The sequence below is a fragment of the Scylla paramamosain genome, unplaced genomic scaffold, assembly GCF_035594125.1.
Source record: "Scylla paramamosain isolate STU-SP2022 unplaced genomic scaffold, ASM3559412v1 Contig84, whole genome shotgun sequence".
Taxonomy (NCBI): domain Eukaryota; kingdom Metazoa; phylum Arthropoda; class Malacostraca; order Decapoda; family Portunidae; genus Scylla; species Scylla paramamosain.
Window position 1 is genome coordinate 164,454 of NW_026973749.1, and position 14,755 is coordinate 179,208.

At 41.0% G+C, this 14,755-nt stretch overlaps 1 protein-coding gene across 3 annotated transcripts in view; it reads left to right on the forward strand.

Annotated features, from left to right (window-relative positions):
- Positions 1 to 9,217, forward strand: part of LOC135098817 (circumsporozoite protein-like) — a 128,796-nt gene extending 119,579 nt beyond the window's left edge. Inside the window, exons 6-7 of one of the 3 annotated variants that reach the window (XM_064001208.1) lie at positions 4,886 to 4,939; positions 9,014 to 9,214. In XM_064001208.1, coding sequence (XP_063857278.1) covers positions 4,886 to 4,939; positions 9,014 to 9,028 — 69 coding nt within the window. In that variant the 3' untranslated portion in view covers positions 9,029 to 9,214. Of the gene's footprint in view, positions 1 to 4,885; positions 4,940 to 9,013 lie in introns of all 3 variants that reach the window. The other 2 variants (XM_064001207.1, XM_064001209.1) reach the window with 2 other exon arrangements.
- The last annotated feature ends 5,538 nt before the right edge of the window (positions 9,218 to 14,755 follow it).

Below are 14,755 nucleotides of genomic sequence, written 5' to 3' on the forward strand. Positions count from 1 at the left end.
AGATAAATAGACAGAGGGACAGATGGATGTGCGGGCAGACACAGACATGGACAAAGTAGTTTTAAATAGCGGCAGAAACTAGTATATTTCATTCTAAAGAGTATATTTGTACAATTTTTTTTGTAAAGCATTTTAATAAATATTTTACCGTGCCCTGCACCGAGTACTTAACCAAAAGTCCAACTGAATTAGTCAGTGGGATATTAATACAGCATAATGTTTGCATAATATAAAACGTATGCCTCTTCCGTTACTCGTACATTCTTTCGTGATAACAATTACTGTAAGTGAAGAAAATGCATATATAGTGACCTAACTATATTTTTTCTCTCATTGCCTCGTATTTACGGTATGCCATTTTTCAGCCACAATACGTAGTTGTCATTGATTTCCTAAAACTACTAAATATACCAGAAGACAGACCTACTGACTCATACTCGTAAATATTGTTCCACTCGTAATGTTACACCAGACACACACACACACACACACACACACACACACACACACACACACACACACACACACACACACACACACACACACACACACACACACACACACACACACACAACATTAATACAAATAGATGTGCTGCAACAAAGCAACATAGATTGGGATGCTCTTTCTTACAGAACATTATAGTGAAGATGTGAGGCAGAGATAAACAGACAGATGCAGACAGACAGATTGATTTAAAACACTTAGTAACATGTACTTGTTCTAAGCAATTCTAAGTGACCATTACTTTCCCGTTCATTCCCATTCATTGAAGCATTTCAGTGTTGAGACGCAAAGGTAGTGTAAGTGTTGAGGCAGCGGTGGTAGTGGCCCCTTCACCTCGCAGCGAGGCAGGAAGGGGAGGCGAGGGACACCAGCAGTGACTGGCCTGAAGGCGCCTTGCGTCCCGCCTCCTCTGTGCGACACTCTCCCTAGATTGCCTTCATCCGTCAATCGCAACATGACTTGTGTTCCTGCTCTTCAGTCTCACTTAACTACCACCTTCATATTCTAGACACACTTTACTTTCCCTCCTGGCTTCAGCTCAAGGTTTTCCAAGGTCAGTTGAATTGCTTGTGTTCTCGGACTGATGCTAACGGCGCTAATCCGCGCATGGCTTAGCAGTGGACTGTCTCATCCTGGTACACGCGGCGATGGTACCAAGGGAATCATTGTCTTGGCGGAGTGTTAGGGGAGGGTGAGGCGAGGCATGGCAGGGTAATCTCTTGACTGGAAACCTTAAGTAAGGTAATCGAAGCGAAGTCGAACTGGAAGGTTTGCAATAAAATTAGTGTTGCTGCTCAAGCTGAAGGAGGATTGTTAGGATGTTACTTCTTAGAAAATAGCCTTACTTAGTGAAATATAGTAAAGATGGGTAAAAGAGAGAAGGTGAATTCTACTTGGGAGTGAGATATGGTTTGGGGAGAGAGAGAGAGAGAGAGAGAGAGAGAGAGAGAGAGAGAGAGAGAGAGAGAGAGAGAAAGAGAGAGAGAGAGAGGAGAGAGAGAGAGAGAGGAGAGGAGAGAGAGAGAGAGAGAGAGAGAGAGAGATTCCTTACAGTGAAAGCTTTAAGTTCAGTGAAATAGCATCATTATTCTTCATTGACACTCTTAAGCAGCAGACGCTAGAAAGAAATCAGTCACAACCCAGAAAGACATGATATAGAAAAGTAGATTCAACTGTTTCCATATTTTCTCTTGAATATAAAGAAACAAGATAATAGATTGACAATAACGAAAACGATTTACTCGTAAGAGGCTTTGCTTGGGATGAGGAGGAGGTTAGGGAGTCCTGTTCTGGAGTGAAGCCGTAAACACTGGTGATGTAGAACTGAAATAAGAATTTGTCTCATCGTTGTCTCGTCAACAGCATTCAGTAACGTTCCTTTATAAACTTAATTAAAATCCCACTCTCTGTTTTAATACTAAGTAGGATAAACAGAAGCATAAAGTAGAACCCTGCATCTAAATATTTCAAATAAAAGTGTAGTCTCATACATATTAGTCTAAGTGGACCCAAGTTGAAAGTAACTGACCTGTATGACTGTATAAAGAACCTTTCAGCCAATGAATGTACAGTATCTCCGAAAACTATCTTTAAAGTGTGGCGCGAACTGTGGCATAAATGAACAATAGAAAACCCGATGCCTGATCAAGTGTCGGTTAGGTTAGTGTGCAGGGCTACCATTTGTCACTGGCGTCATCACCAAACGTGTCAAATATTATCGTCCATTGTGTCAGAATGTAGAGCTCTTTAAAATAAAGATAATTTGGTAGCTACTGTACAATATCCACTTGGAGAGAGAAAGGGACAGATACCGTCAAAACATCCATCCCCACCACACTCTCAGCTCCGGTTAATGCTCTGCCACCTCGAGCAGCAGCCCACGCAGATTTACAGATTGCTGGAAAAAAAAAAGAAAGGTAATTGTGGTAGCTATACCTTTGTTGTTCCTTCTATAGTGCAGAGCCGCGTGTAGTGACTGTAGTCTCCTGAGTGCCTTAAAGGTAGGCGCACACTTGTTCGCATTCATAACGGACGGCACGCATCGTACTCATCGGATTGTTTTTGGGGTCAGCGCACATTGGTCCGCATCGTACGGACGGCACGCATCGGACGGATCGGATTTTCTGCGCACATTGTCGGCATTGGGACCATTCACCACCCGCGCAGTTGTGAAGCTGAGCTCTCTCTGGAAGGACATACTCCATCCGCATCGTTCGTACGCATCGGATTGAATGCTCTTTCGGGGATCCTCGTCGGCATTGCCGATGTCCGATGCGTACGACGCGGTCAAATGCGCGCAGACCCCATTTGAAATAATGCAAAGAATACTAAAATCCGATGCGTACGATGCGTGCCGTCCGTACGATGCGAACAAGTGTGCGCCTACCTTAAAGAGGATCCTAGCTATAAATAATTTGGTAAAATCTGACGGACACTGTCAAGAAGCTTTTCTCGGATACTGTGTGTTTGTGTGTGTGTGTGTGTGTGTGTGTGTGTGTGTGTGTGAGTGTGTGTGTGTGTTTGTGTGTGTATGTGTTTGTATGTGTGTGTGTGTGTGTGTGTGATGGATCAATTAAAACGATTATGAGCATCGGATCCCATGAAGGGCAACTAGAGGGCCAGGAGAGGGTAAGGTACTCACACAAGCCCTTATTTAGGGAAAGTACTGGAGGCTTGGAATAAACTCTATGAAACCAGATGTACTGGAGTTTTCATTACAACTGTTTGTTGTTATTATTATTATTATTATTATTATTATTATTATTATTATTATTATTATTATTATTATTATTATTATTGTTATTATTTTAGCAGCCCTTAACAGTCAAGGCATTTGATAGTCATTCCTATGCAGAGGTAAATGATGGGAGAGAGAGAGAGAGAGAGAGGAGAGAGAGAGAGGAGAGAGAGAGAGAGAGAGAGAGAGAGAGAGAGAGAGAGAGAGAGAGAGAGAAGTGTAAATGAAAGTATATTTGCATAAAAAGTTGATAAGCGGGCCTAAATACTCCGAGGGCTCTTGTGTCTCAAGTGTGAGTAGCGAATAAAAAGACCCCTCACCTGGGTGTTCATTAGCATTGCCTTCATCAGACGTGTGATTACTCGTGTGTTCAGACGACGGGAGATTGAATTACACGTCGTTAATGCTTTTAATGAGGATATGTATTTATATATTTGTTTATTAGCTGGTCATCTCCAGCCTAACATCTGGAGCTTCATTACATTATGTTCCAGGGAAAATATGAGTAAATCGTGTGAGTCCTTGCCGTGGTAGGAAAGACGACCTCCTGCGGGACCTTATCAAAAGAGCGTCTGACATTGGTTTGGTAAGCGACGAGACAAAAAAAAATAAAAATAGGATGCGTTTGGTAATGCGTATATAGGAATATTATTGCCAGCGAAAAACTAACTTGGCTTTGCAGTGAGGCTTTTGTATTCAGATGACCCGCATTAACTGAAATATGTAGACACAATATGATGCAGGTCCTGTGAAAGGTATCACACTAAATGTATTGCTTCATCCAGACGAGTTAGCAGCACAAGCATGAGGTAGGGTCGATCTCACAGGTGTTTGCTTTTGTTGAGATCCTTACCAAGAAGCGGTGACATCCAGAACCAACAGCAACTACGATATCTGTGTGGTCTGTGGAGCCTTTGTTGTTGTTGTTGTTGTTGTTTTGTTGTGTATGAGGGTTACAGAGAACACCCTGTGTCCTCGCAGTAACCACACGAAAAGGCAGGTATCTTACTAGGAGTGGTCAGGGAGTTGTTGTTGTTGTTGTTTGTTGTTGTTGTTGTTATCAGAACCACAAACAGAGGAAGGTGGATGTGTTGTATTACTGAACAACAATAAAGAAAGAAGAATAGATGAGTCAGGCCACCTTGGCAGAGATACTCAAAAGGGACTTTCAGTGTTTGTGCCGTGAATACTTTTTATGGCTACACTGAAGTGGTACTTATTATTTTCTAAGTATATCCTTGCTGTTGTTTTTAGGTTTGTACCGCTGAATGTTGAGAAGCTTTGCATTTAATATTTTTGCTTCTTTTTATTTTCTTATTTGATCTTGTTATATATGTAATTGTGCTTGTTCGTTTTATTGTGTTGCAACTGTTGTGCATATTTAACATTCTTAGCGTTTCAAGTGTGTTCTGTTTTCAGTGTTGTTTTTCATGTATCCATGTGTTCTTGCTTGAAGGAATTTGACACATTTTATTCATGACATTTCTTCAGTATTTCTTCTTTCCTTTTTTGTTCATGTGTATGTTGTAACTCATGCAGTAAAGGATTTGTGGTGGTTCTGTCCATGATGCTTCATTTTTAGCTCTTTTTAGAATAGTCAAGCTGCATCACTTTCTTATGTGGATGTTTTGATATTTTCAGGAAAGGATGGCAGGTGGTGCCGCGGTGAACACTGCCAACACGTGCAGGAGGAAAGTGAGTACCTGCTTCATTACATCATGTGCACTCTGTTTGGAACTCACTGTTAAACTTTTTTTTTTCCATGTCAACCGAAACCTGTCACTGTTGCCTGCCTTTCTCCTGTCAGCTTCCAACGAATCTATGAAGGAAAGAAAGGATGTGCTTCCATGGTATCGTGTCAGTAGTATTATCCATTGAAGGATTAGTTTAAGCCTTTTTCCAAAGCGTTGTTTTTGTCTCCCATTTTTCTGCCTTCCCAGGGTATATATATGAAAGAAGAAAGAATGTAAATTTAGTCTATAATGTTCATTGCAACATCTTACAGGGAAAAAGTCTTTTGAGGATTAACCGAATCTTTTTCAAAACTATATTTTTTGTATTTCAGTCCTCGTGTGCTTATTTTAGTGTATGCATAGAGAAAGAAAGGATACGAAATCATATATTTTCTTTTTGTTATAAATATTTACTTGGAGATTCAGTTGAAACCTAACAATTAGCTATCATTTTTGCGTTCATATTTTTTTTCGTATATATCTTTTGTATGTACGAATATGTGAGTGAAGAAAGGAAAGATGCAATTACAAAAAAACATTCCACAATAACAGGAATATTCACTTGAGGACTTTTTAGGTAACAAATATCAGATTTTCTAATTTATCCGTTTATTTATCCTTTACTGTGTTTTTCCGTTATGTAGATTAATATTTTGCATGTTATGATAAAGTCTCCTTGGAAACTATTACTGTAACACATTTCATTTAGTGTGAATTTGATTTCCACGTAAAAAATAAATAAATAAAAAAATAAATAAATAAAATGAAAATAAAATAATATAAAATATTTCCTTTTATGGAGAAAACACATTTACATTTTCTTTGTTCAATGGGGAGTTTTCAGAACTAGTGGTTGTCACCAGGTGGCAGCACAGACACAAACTCTTCTCTCACATGCAAGCAATACCAGATATACCTACAGTGTTATTTTATTTACATGAAGATGCAATGGGCTTATATAATATATTTTTCTACGTAATCCCTTCTAAGTGGTAACACAAGTAAAATGAAACTCTTTTCATGAACAAATGTATATAAGTTGATTTTCTAGTGAATCGGCATTTAGATTTATTTGGTCATCTTAAGATTTCCAAATGAATACACTCTTGATTGGAAACGTCTTAATCTAGACGACAGTAAACATAAAGGCAACATGTCTGTGACAGTCAAAAGTCCAAATTACATAGATCTCCTTCCTAGTTTATGGAAACGGCAATTTTAATAAAAAAAATGGCAACTCGAGTGTCCTGGCGATAGTAATGCTGTATCTCTAACCAAAACAAGCACCTGACTCGGTCGCGCTGGTTGAACTTAAGAAACACGTTGTCGGACATGAAGTTGAATGTTGCTGCGGTGCCCATCTCCACTACGCCCTAAGCAATGGATTACGGTAGCTGGACACTACAGCAGCAGCAGGATCGCCTGAGAGATGTTTGTTTTGGTTCTCGATTACTTTGCCTTGTCGCTCGCTTCGTGAGAAGGATGCTAAAATACCCAGAAAAAAAAAAAAACGAGCCATATATCACGATGTTACTGAGTAGGTTGTGTCATACTATATAGTACAGTGTGATTTTTTTTACTTTTTCATTGTCCAAATCAATAGTTTTTATACTTGTAATATGATTTATTTAGAAAATGTTAGCAGCTTACTCGATAATCACAAAAAAAAAAAAAAATGATAATAATTTGACCACATTCTCTCAATATTATCCATACCGGATATTGAAAAGTCGATACGTCATTTCAATAGTATCATGATGATCAGTGTTCTATGCATCTTTACGCACCTGGGATTTACTACAACAATATTTTAGCTCTCTTTCCTACTGTTAGATGAGCAGCAACGACATCTAGGAGCTGGAGAGCGCAAAATGCACGAATTATTTGCCATAACTCACTTCATATACGGGATAGCCAGTCTTGGTTGACACCATCAGACTCAGACACTTTTTTTTTTCTTTTTGTCTTGAGGGTTTAACACAGTCCTCTGATTCTGTGTTTGTCTTGTCGGATGCAGCAGCGGCGGGATCTTTTCCTTCCTCGCGGCCAGACGACGAGGACTGGCTTTTTGCTGCTCCTCCTGACACACTCACAATTTACCGGTGAGTGACGGGGACGGAGCTGTTTTTGTAGCGCAGTGTACGCCCTTCCATTTTTAGGTTTACATTTAAGTGAAGCCTGTCATGCTTGCCTATGTTATTCCATGTGCATGTAAGGTAAGGCTGCTTGACAAAGTGTCTGACTCACTGCAGACACTTGCTTTATGATGTACTGTAATAAACAAGTAATTTCTCAGTGAGTCACAAAAGTGCCTCTCAATACGATGTGGTTATGAAAAGTAGAATATGAAATAAATAGATAATAAATAAGTGAATAAATAAATAAATAAATAAATGGATGGATTAATGCATACCCTAGAGAACATTTCATACCTACTGAGCTTACCATAGCAAATACACTGATGTGCTACAAAAAATGCACACAAGTATATGAAGATGGAAAAAAATGGGGGAAGTCTATCTGGTATTTTTATTTCTATGGTTACTGCTCTTCTGAATTTGCAATCAGCATGCGTCTCTCCTTCCCCACGCTGACGCTACACAAGACTTTCACCTTTATTCCGTTCCCTTTCAATAGTCCAGGAGTTAAGCAATATCTTCATTCTTTCATCCCCTTCATTGGTAAACTCTGGAATTCTCTGCCTGTTTTTTTTTTTTTTCCCTTCCTGTGACTAGTTGTTTTAAGAGTATTGAGGCACTTCCAGAAGCATATTTAAATTTTTTATTGTTGACTTTTTTTTTTTTCTGTATGTATGGAAGCGGCAACTGAAAAGACATTTCTTTGTTCCTCTGTTTGCCATTCACCAAGAAGATATGAGAGTGTGAGTATAAGTAGTGGCTATATGCAAATGTTACAATACCATTTTATACTGACTCTAAATTTAAAATGTATTGCATTGTTTACTGAAGTGTTTCAAGTTGGGCCGTCCAATATCTTTTGCATCTAATTGATTTTTGTGTTCGGCTATTTGAAATTTAATTTCTAAAATGCAGCTCCATGTTTTTAAGAAGAATAAAGGGTTGGAGGAAAAAAAAGCTTTCCTGAGTTTTAATAGGTGAATGTTAATAACATTAGTAGTAGTAGTAAGTAGTAGTTGTAGTAGTAGTAGTAGTAGTAGTAATAGTAGTAAAGAGCAGGATTATCAGCTGCAGTGACACCAATTCAGTTTTTTCTATTATTTGTATTTTCTTACTATTATTCCACACCTTGTCAATCCACTCAAGGAAAAAAAAAGGAAAAGAAAAAAAGATAACGTATATTAAAAAAGTGAGAGGCAAAGACCAGCAAGTGAAACACGCTCTGCCTTCTCCATAGATTTCACGTGTTTACTGCCGCGCTTCCTGCCTCATAATTATACAGTCTTACGCTGGAGGTGCTTAATGTGGTGCATTTGTGTGAAAGAATTTACTTTTTGCCTTGAATATTTCTCTCTCTCTCTCTCTCTCTCTCTCTCTCTCTCTCTCTCTCTCTCTCTCTCTCTCTCTCTCTCTCTCTCTCTCTCTCTCAGTGACGTGCAGCAGTGTAGGTGTCGAGAGCAGAGCAAACGGCCAAATGTACGGCGACGGGCTAGTGTTTGCATGCGCCACGTGGGGTGTGCAGTTTGTCTTTAAAAGAGAAAGGCAAGTGGTCGGCCGGGGACAAGGAGTGGTGGACGTGGTGGTGGTGGTTGTGGCGGTAGAGTTCATAATTTTTCTGTACCTTCTCCTTAGGGTGAATTGTAGATTTTTTTTACTCTTCTGAAAATTGCACAAGTTTTTCTTTCTTATTGCACAAAAAAAAAAAAAAATCAATAATTCCGAAAAGACGGTATTCAAATTCAAGAGAAAGAAAGCTTTTTCACTTGTCTTATTCATTGTGACGTAACATTCTGAGGTAATTTGTGCGTCCACAGGCAGAGACAAAAGGGTGTTTGAAGTGGACGCTTTTGCTAATGCCGTTATTACTCTCTAGTGCAGTGGTTTTCATCTCTTTTCAGGCCACGGGCCACTAACAAAAACAAAAAGAAAATGTGGACCCTTTCAATTTTGTTTTAATACAACTAATCAACACTGCAGTTCGGTGGCCAGTGGCCACAGGCACGGTGGTCCACAGCACTTGACGACTCGTGTAGCCGCGTGGAAGCTGACAGAAATGAACAGGATGGCTCGTCACCTTGACGCGTATAGTACGAGTATGTTCTCAGGCCCTAGTCCCGGATGGCGGCGTGAATCTTGAACATTCGTTGTAGATTAAACTTAGAAGTGACTCGAAGTATTACCTAACAGCTACAACTTAGACTGTCAATGGTTCTCTTAGATAGAAATGTAATAATAGTAGTTATTCATTTTGATCAAATTGTTCATACTGAATTTTCCATTTAATTTTTATCAGCAAATACAGTAGGCATCCTGTGGACCACCCTAAAGAGTCACTGTGGACCACCAGTTTAGAACCATTTCTCTAGTGAGATTGTTTCATGTGGAACGGTCAAATAATTTAAAAGGGCTCTTGAGGATTCTTCGGGACTGAATGTAATGCAAGTGTTGCGAGTGATGCTCGTCAGAGAGAAGCATGTGTTCTTTAAAATTTCAGTATTTTTTTTTCTGTGCGTTGAGTTAGGTATTCATTTACTTTTATGATCAAGTGTCATCTGACTACCACTTAATGCTTCCTTGAACTGCCTTACTACGGTTCTTTTTATGGATAAAAACTCCAAATAACCGTGGTTACATTTCATTGGTGGGATGATTTCCCTTTAAAATGAATGCAAAGCAATCAATGTGGCACGTTTCCATATCCATTATTGTGTCACTTTATTATGCATACAAACACTCCTGATTAACGTATCACATCCCGCCCCTGGTGTGATTCCCCTCACCATGAATACAAAGCAATCCAAACGCTACAGTTCAGCCCTGCTCATGAAACACACGCTCTGATACAACTAGCCTTTTCACTTACTTTCAGCCCTTGTTTTCTCTTTAATAGTGCGAGAGTTGACCTGGCCTCTTCACTCTTTGATCCCTTTCCCAGTTAAACTCCGTAATTCTCCCTGATTTTTATCTAACTTCCCAAACTTGTTATGACTTGAACTGATCATATATGTTTACTCACCTCCGTATGACTTGAGTTGCTATAAGAGACGAGTATCAAGACACCTTCCTAACTAAATGAACCAACCTGATTTAACTCTCTTTTCCATCCACTCTTTACCATGCGGAAATTAAGTGGTATTGTAAACTGTAACCAAATTGTTACCCTTATGATCTATTCTAGACTCTAATAAGTGATCTGGAGACTATGATAATAACACGCTCCCTCCACTGCACACCAGCTGTCCGTAATGTATCATGTCCAGTGGCTGTTAATATAAACTGACGCTCTATTAACCTGTCATCACTATTAAGTAATCATTCACGCACAAGCTCATCCTCGTCACCACAACATCACCATCACAACAACAACAACAACAACAACAACAACAACAACAACAACAACAACAACAACAGTACCACTTCACTGCGTATCGCTTCACGCGGGGAGCAGGGGTGGGAGGGACACAGGTCTTTCTTCTTTTTCATGCAGTATTCTTTTTTATACCTATGAAGCATAAACACACTTGCAGCCTCCGCTGGTCCCCCTACCCTCTCTCCCTTAATCCCTCCCGACGCCGCCCTTCCTCCCAGTCGGAAGCTTTCATCCTGCTGATAGGTAGTAAAGCCTGTGTGAAGAAGTGAGTGCTTCACCAGCTTTTTCAATGACATAATTTGATTGATGTCTATGTTGAGAGTGGACGTGAATTACGAATAAAGCAATCCGTGGTTCTCTGGGCTGAGTCATTCTCGTGCTGCAGGATGGACAGGTGTAATGTTGTGTTGTTGTTATTGTTGTTGGTGATGGTGGTGGTGGTGCAGCACAGGGGAGGGTCCCAGGAGGCGACTCCAGACACAAGGAATGCCCGCCTCTGTAAAGTTCTCTGATCTCACCTACTGCTATTTGCACTCCACGACATACTCCCACAAGTCAACAATTATCTAATTATCACTGTGGGAATGAACGCTCACTTTAGAATCAGCAGCAGTTTTTCTTATTGAACTTTTGGTGCTGCATGAACACTGGAGGGGAAATCATGTGTTCAAATATATCTTGTTTACCGTTGGGGTTTCATGGCGTAGTGACAGTCTTTGGGAACCCAGTGTGTGTGGGATGCCAGCGGTCATATTCCATAGAAAATACAATAAATAAATAACGTAATGAAATTAATTCACATCATAATTCTTTAATACATACTGACGTGAACATTAGATGGGGAAATAGACCAACTTTACAAAAAAGATGGGGAAGATGGGGAAATAGACCAACTTTAAAAAAAAGAAAAAAGGGCCCTCGTGGCCCAGTGGGTAGAGTGGTGCACTTGGAGTTTGGCGTGAGGGAAGTAAGGGGCGCGTAGGTTCGAACCCCCCTCTCGGAACTCACAAAAACCTTCAAAGAGCATCCCTCCATCACCATGTGTGCCTCAAACACACAGGTACGGTGATGGAGCTGCCCACGGGGAGGAGGGGAGGTGAGTGCGCAGCACCTCCCTACCCCTCCCCAGGGGAGGAAGGCACCGCCTTACCGCCCCCGGGAGAGCAAGGGAGGTGAGTGCACAGCGCTTCCCTTCTCTCCCCTACCTAACCCTGGCAAGTCTACGGACTACTAGGCAAAAAATAATAAAAAAAAATAAAAATAAATAAAAAAAAAAATAAAAATAAATAAAAAAATAAAAATAAAGGTAAGTGCATAGCACTTCCCTTCTCTCCACCTAACAGGAAAAAAAAAATAAATAAAAAAACATAAAGGTGAGTGCATAGCACTTCCCTTCTCTCCCAACCTACCAGGCAAAAAAATAAAAAAATAAAGTAAATAAATAAATGAAATAAAATGAAGTAAATAAATAAATAGATAAAGCAAATAAGTAGATAAATGAATAAAATAAAATAAAAACTTCCCTACCACCTCGGGAGAGCAAGAGAGGTGAGTGCACAGCACTTCCCTTCTCTCCCAAGTCTACGGACTACCACACCAAAAAGAATAAAATATATATAGGTATAAAGAAAAGAACAATAAAATAAATAGAAAATAAAATAAAATAGATAAATAAAATAAAATTAACAAAAAATAAATAAAGTAAAAACCAAAAAACTCCTACTCCCCCCGTCAATAAAAGTGACTGAGTCTGGCAATCAACAATAAATAATAAAAATAAATCAATACCAACCTGACTGATCCTGACAACTCCAAAGACCACCACCCCACCTGTGAAGCACGGGAGGTGAGTGTGCAGCACCTCCCTACCCTTCCCAGTCTCCCAGTTTGACTTTGACCAACAATCTGACTCATTCTGGCAACTCCAACTGTACAGACCACCACCAGTACTCCAGTACTCCCCACCCTGGCAACTGATCCTGGCAAGGTGAGTGCGTAGCACTTCCCGTGACTCATCCTGGCAACTCTAAAGACCCACCATACTGACTGACCCTGGGAAGCACGGGAGGTGAGTGTGCAGCACCTCCCTACCCTTCCCAGTCTCCCATCAATCTGACTCATCCTACCAACTCCAAAGAGCAACTCCAACTGTACAGACCACCACCACCACCACCCCTCTGATCTTGGCAAGGTGAGTGCGTAGCACTTCCCTTGTCTGACCCTGACTGACTGACCCTGGCTGCTCAAAAAAACAAACAACCTGCCTGATTTACAGATATGTAATCACCAAACTGACTGGCCCTGGGGAGCATGTGAGGTGAGTGTGCAGCACCTCCCTACACTTCCCAGTCTCCCAGTTTGACCTTACTCATCCTGGCAACTTCTAAGAGCAACTCTCTGACACTGTGACTCTGATCCCTACATCCCTACATCTTACCCTGTCCAGGGTAGGTGAGTGCGTAGCACTTCCCTACCACCAGCCTGACTGACCCTGGCAACTCTAAAAACAAGCATCCTGACTGACTTACAAATCTTACTCTAATCTGGCAACAGACCACCAAACTGACTGACCGTGGGGAGCATGGGAGGTGAGTGTGCAGCACCTCCCTACCCTTCCCAGTCTCCCAGTTTGACTTCCACCACCAATGTGACTCATCCTACCAGCTCTAAATCTACCACCACCACCACCCCTCTGATCTTTGCAAGGTGAGTGCGTAGCACTTCCCTGGGCTTGACTGACTGACCCTGGTAACTCCAAAAATAACCAACCTGACAGATGTTACAAATGTAACCTGGGGAGCATGGGAGGTGAGTGTGCAGCACCTCCCTACCCTTTCCAGTCTTCCACTAACCTGACTTGAAGTATGACTGGGGAGCAGGGAAGGTGAGTGTGCACCACCTCTCTACCCTTCCCAGTCTTCCACTAACCTGACTTGAATTATGACTGGGGAGCAGGGGAGGTGAGTGTGCAGCACCTCCCTACCCTTCCCAGTCTTCCACCAACCTGACTTGAATTATGACTGGGGAGCAGGGGAGGTGAGTGTGCAGCACCTCCCTACCCTTCCCAGTCTTTCACCAACCTGACTTGAATTATGACTGGGGAGCAGGGGAGGTGAGTGTGCAGCACCTCCCTACCCTTCCCAGTCTTCCACCAACCTGACTTGAATTATGACTGGGGAGCAGGGGAGGTGAGTGTGCACCTACCAACTCAGACCATCAAACTGACTGTCTTAGAACAAGAACAGGAAGCAACGCCATCAGAGGAAGAAGAAGAAGCAGCAGCAGCAGCAGCAGCAGCATTACCGCCATCAGAGGAAGAAATCAAGAAAAAGAAGCAGAGAAAAAGAACTACCACCACTGCTCTCAGAGGAAGAAGCAGCAGCGTCACCGCCATCAGAGGAAGAAACATATATATGTAAACTACGACTGGTCAAATCTCCGCTGGCGCCAGGCAAAGTTCGACCTGTGATGGGCTGTGTTTAGAGAGTGAAAGTGCCAGGCAAGGCTGCTGCTTCAGACATCCACACTTCAACTTCAACAATGCATGCGAGAATGTTGCTGTATTATTCCTCCTATTCCTTTTTCTTTTTCTTCTCCTGCAGAAGACTGTCTTATTACTACGTAATTTTTTTTTCTCATAATTTATTCAATGTTATTATTTTTATTTTTCAGTATTTCCACCTTTTCTAAATCCATCCACCCTTTAAATTAAATAAATTTAATAAATTTATGTCCACTTCAGCCTTGGACAACTGATTACAAAAGAATTACATGAATATTTGACTTTTTTTCTGTAGTCTTAAAACGCCACATCTCAAACACATGAGGCGCGGGTTGCGTTTGAGTGTACTGTAATATACCAATATAATACATGAATTTGTAATACTTTAATCACAATTTATATCTTTTCATACTAAGCAGTATGGCAACTTACTTCTTCTTCCTCATGACACTGGTCATGTCATGTACACTTCCATGTAGCCAACAATTCTGGGTAACCTTTGAAAAATATCATGCATCCTGGTGTGCACCATGCAACCAGGCTGACTTAACCTACGCCTCTGTAACCTAAGCTGGACACTTGAACAACTATAAATGCATTTTGTCTATCTTAGCTCCTGCAGGGCCGAGGTGGACAGGTGTTTGTCCAGGATGCCTCGTGTTACTTCTCACCGCGTGTTTTATCTGTTGGAGATTATTACACTAAATATGCTGCTGCTCCTGCTGCTGCTGCTGCTGATGCTGCTGGTGCTGCTGTTGCCGTCGCTGA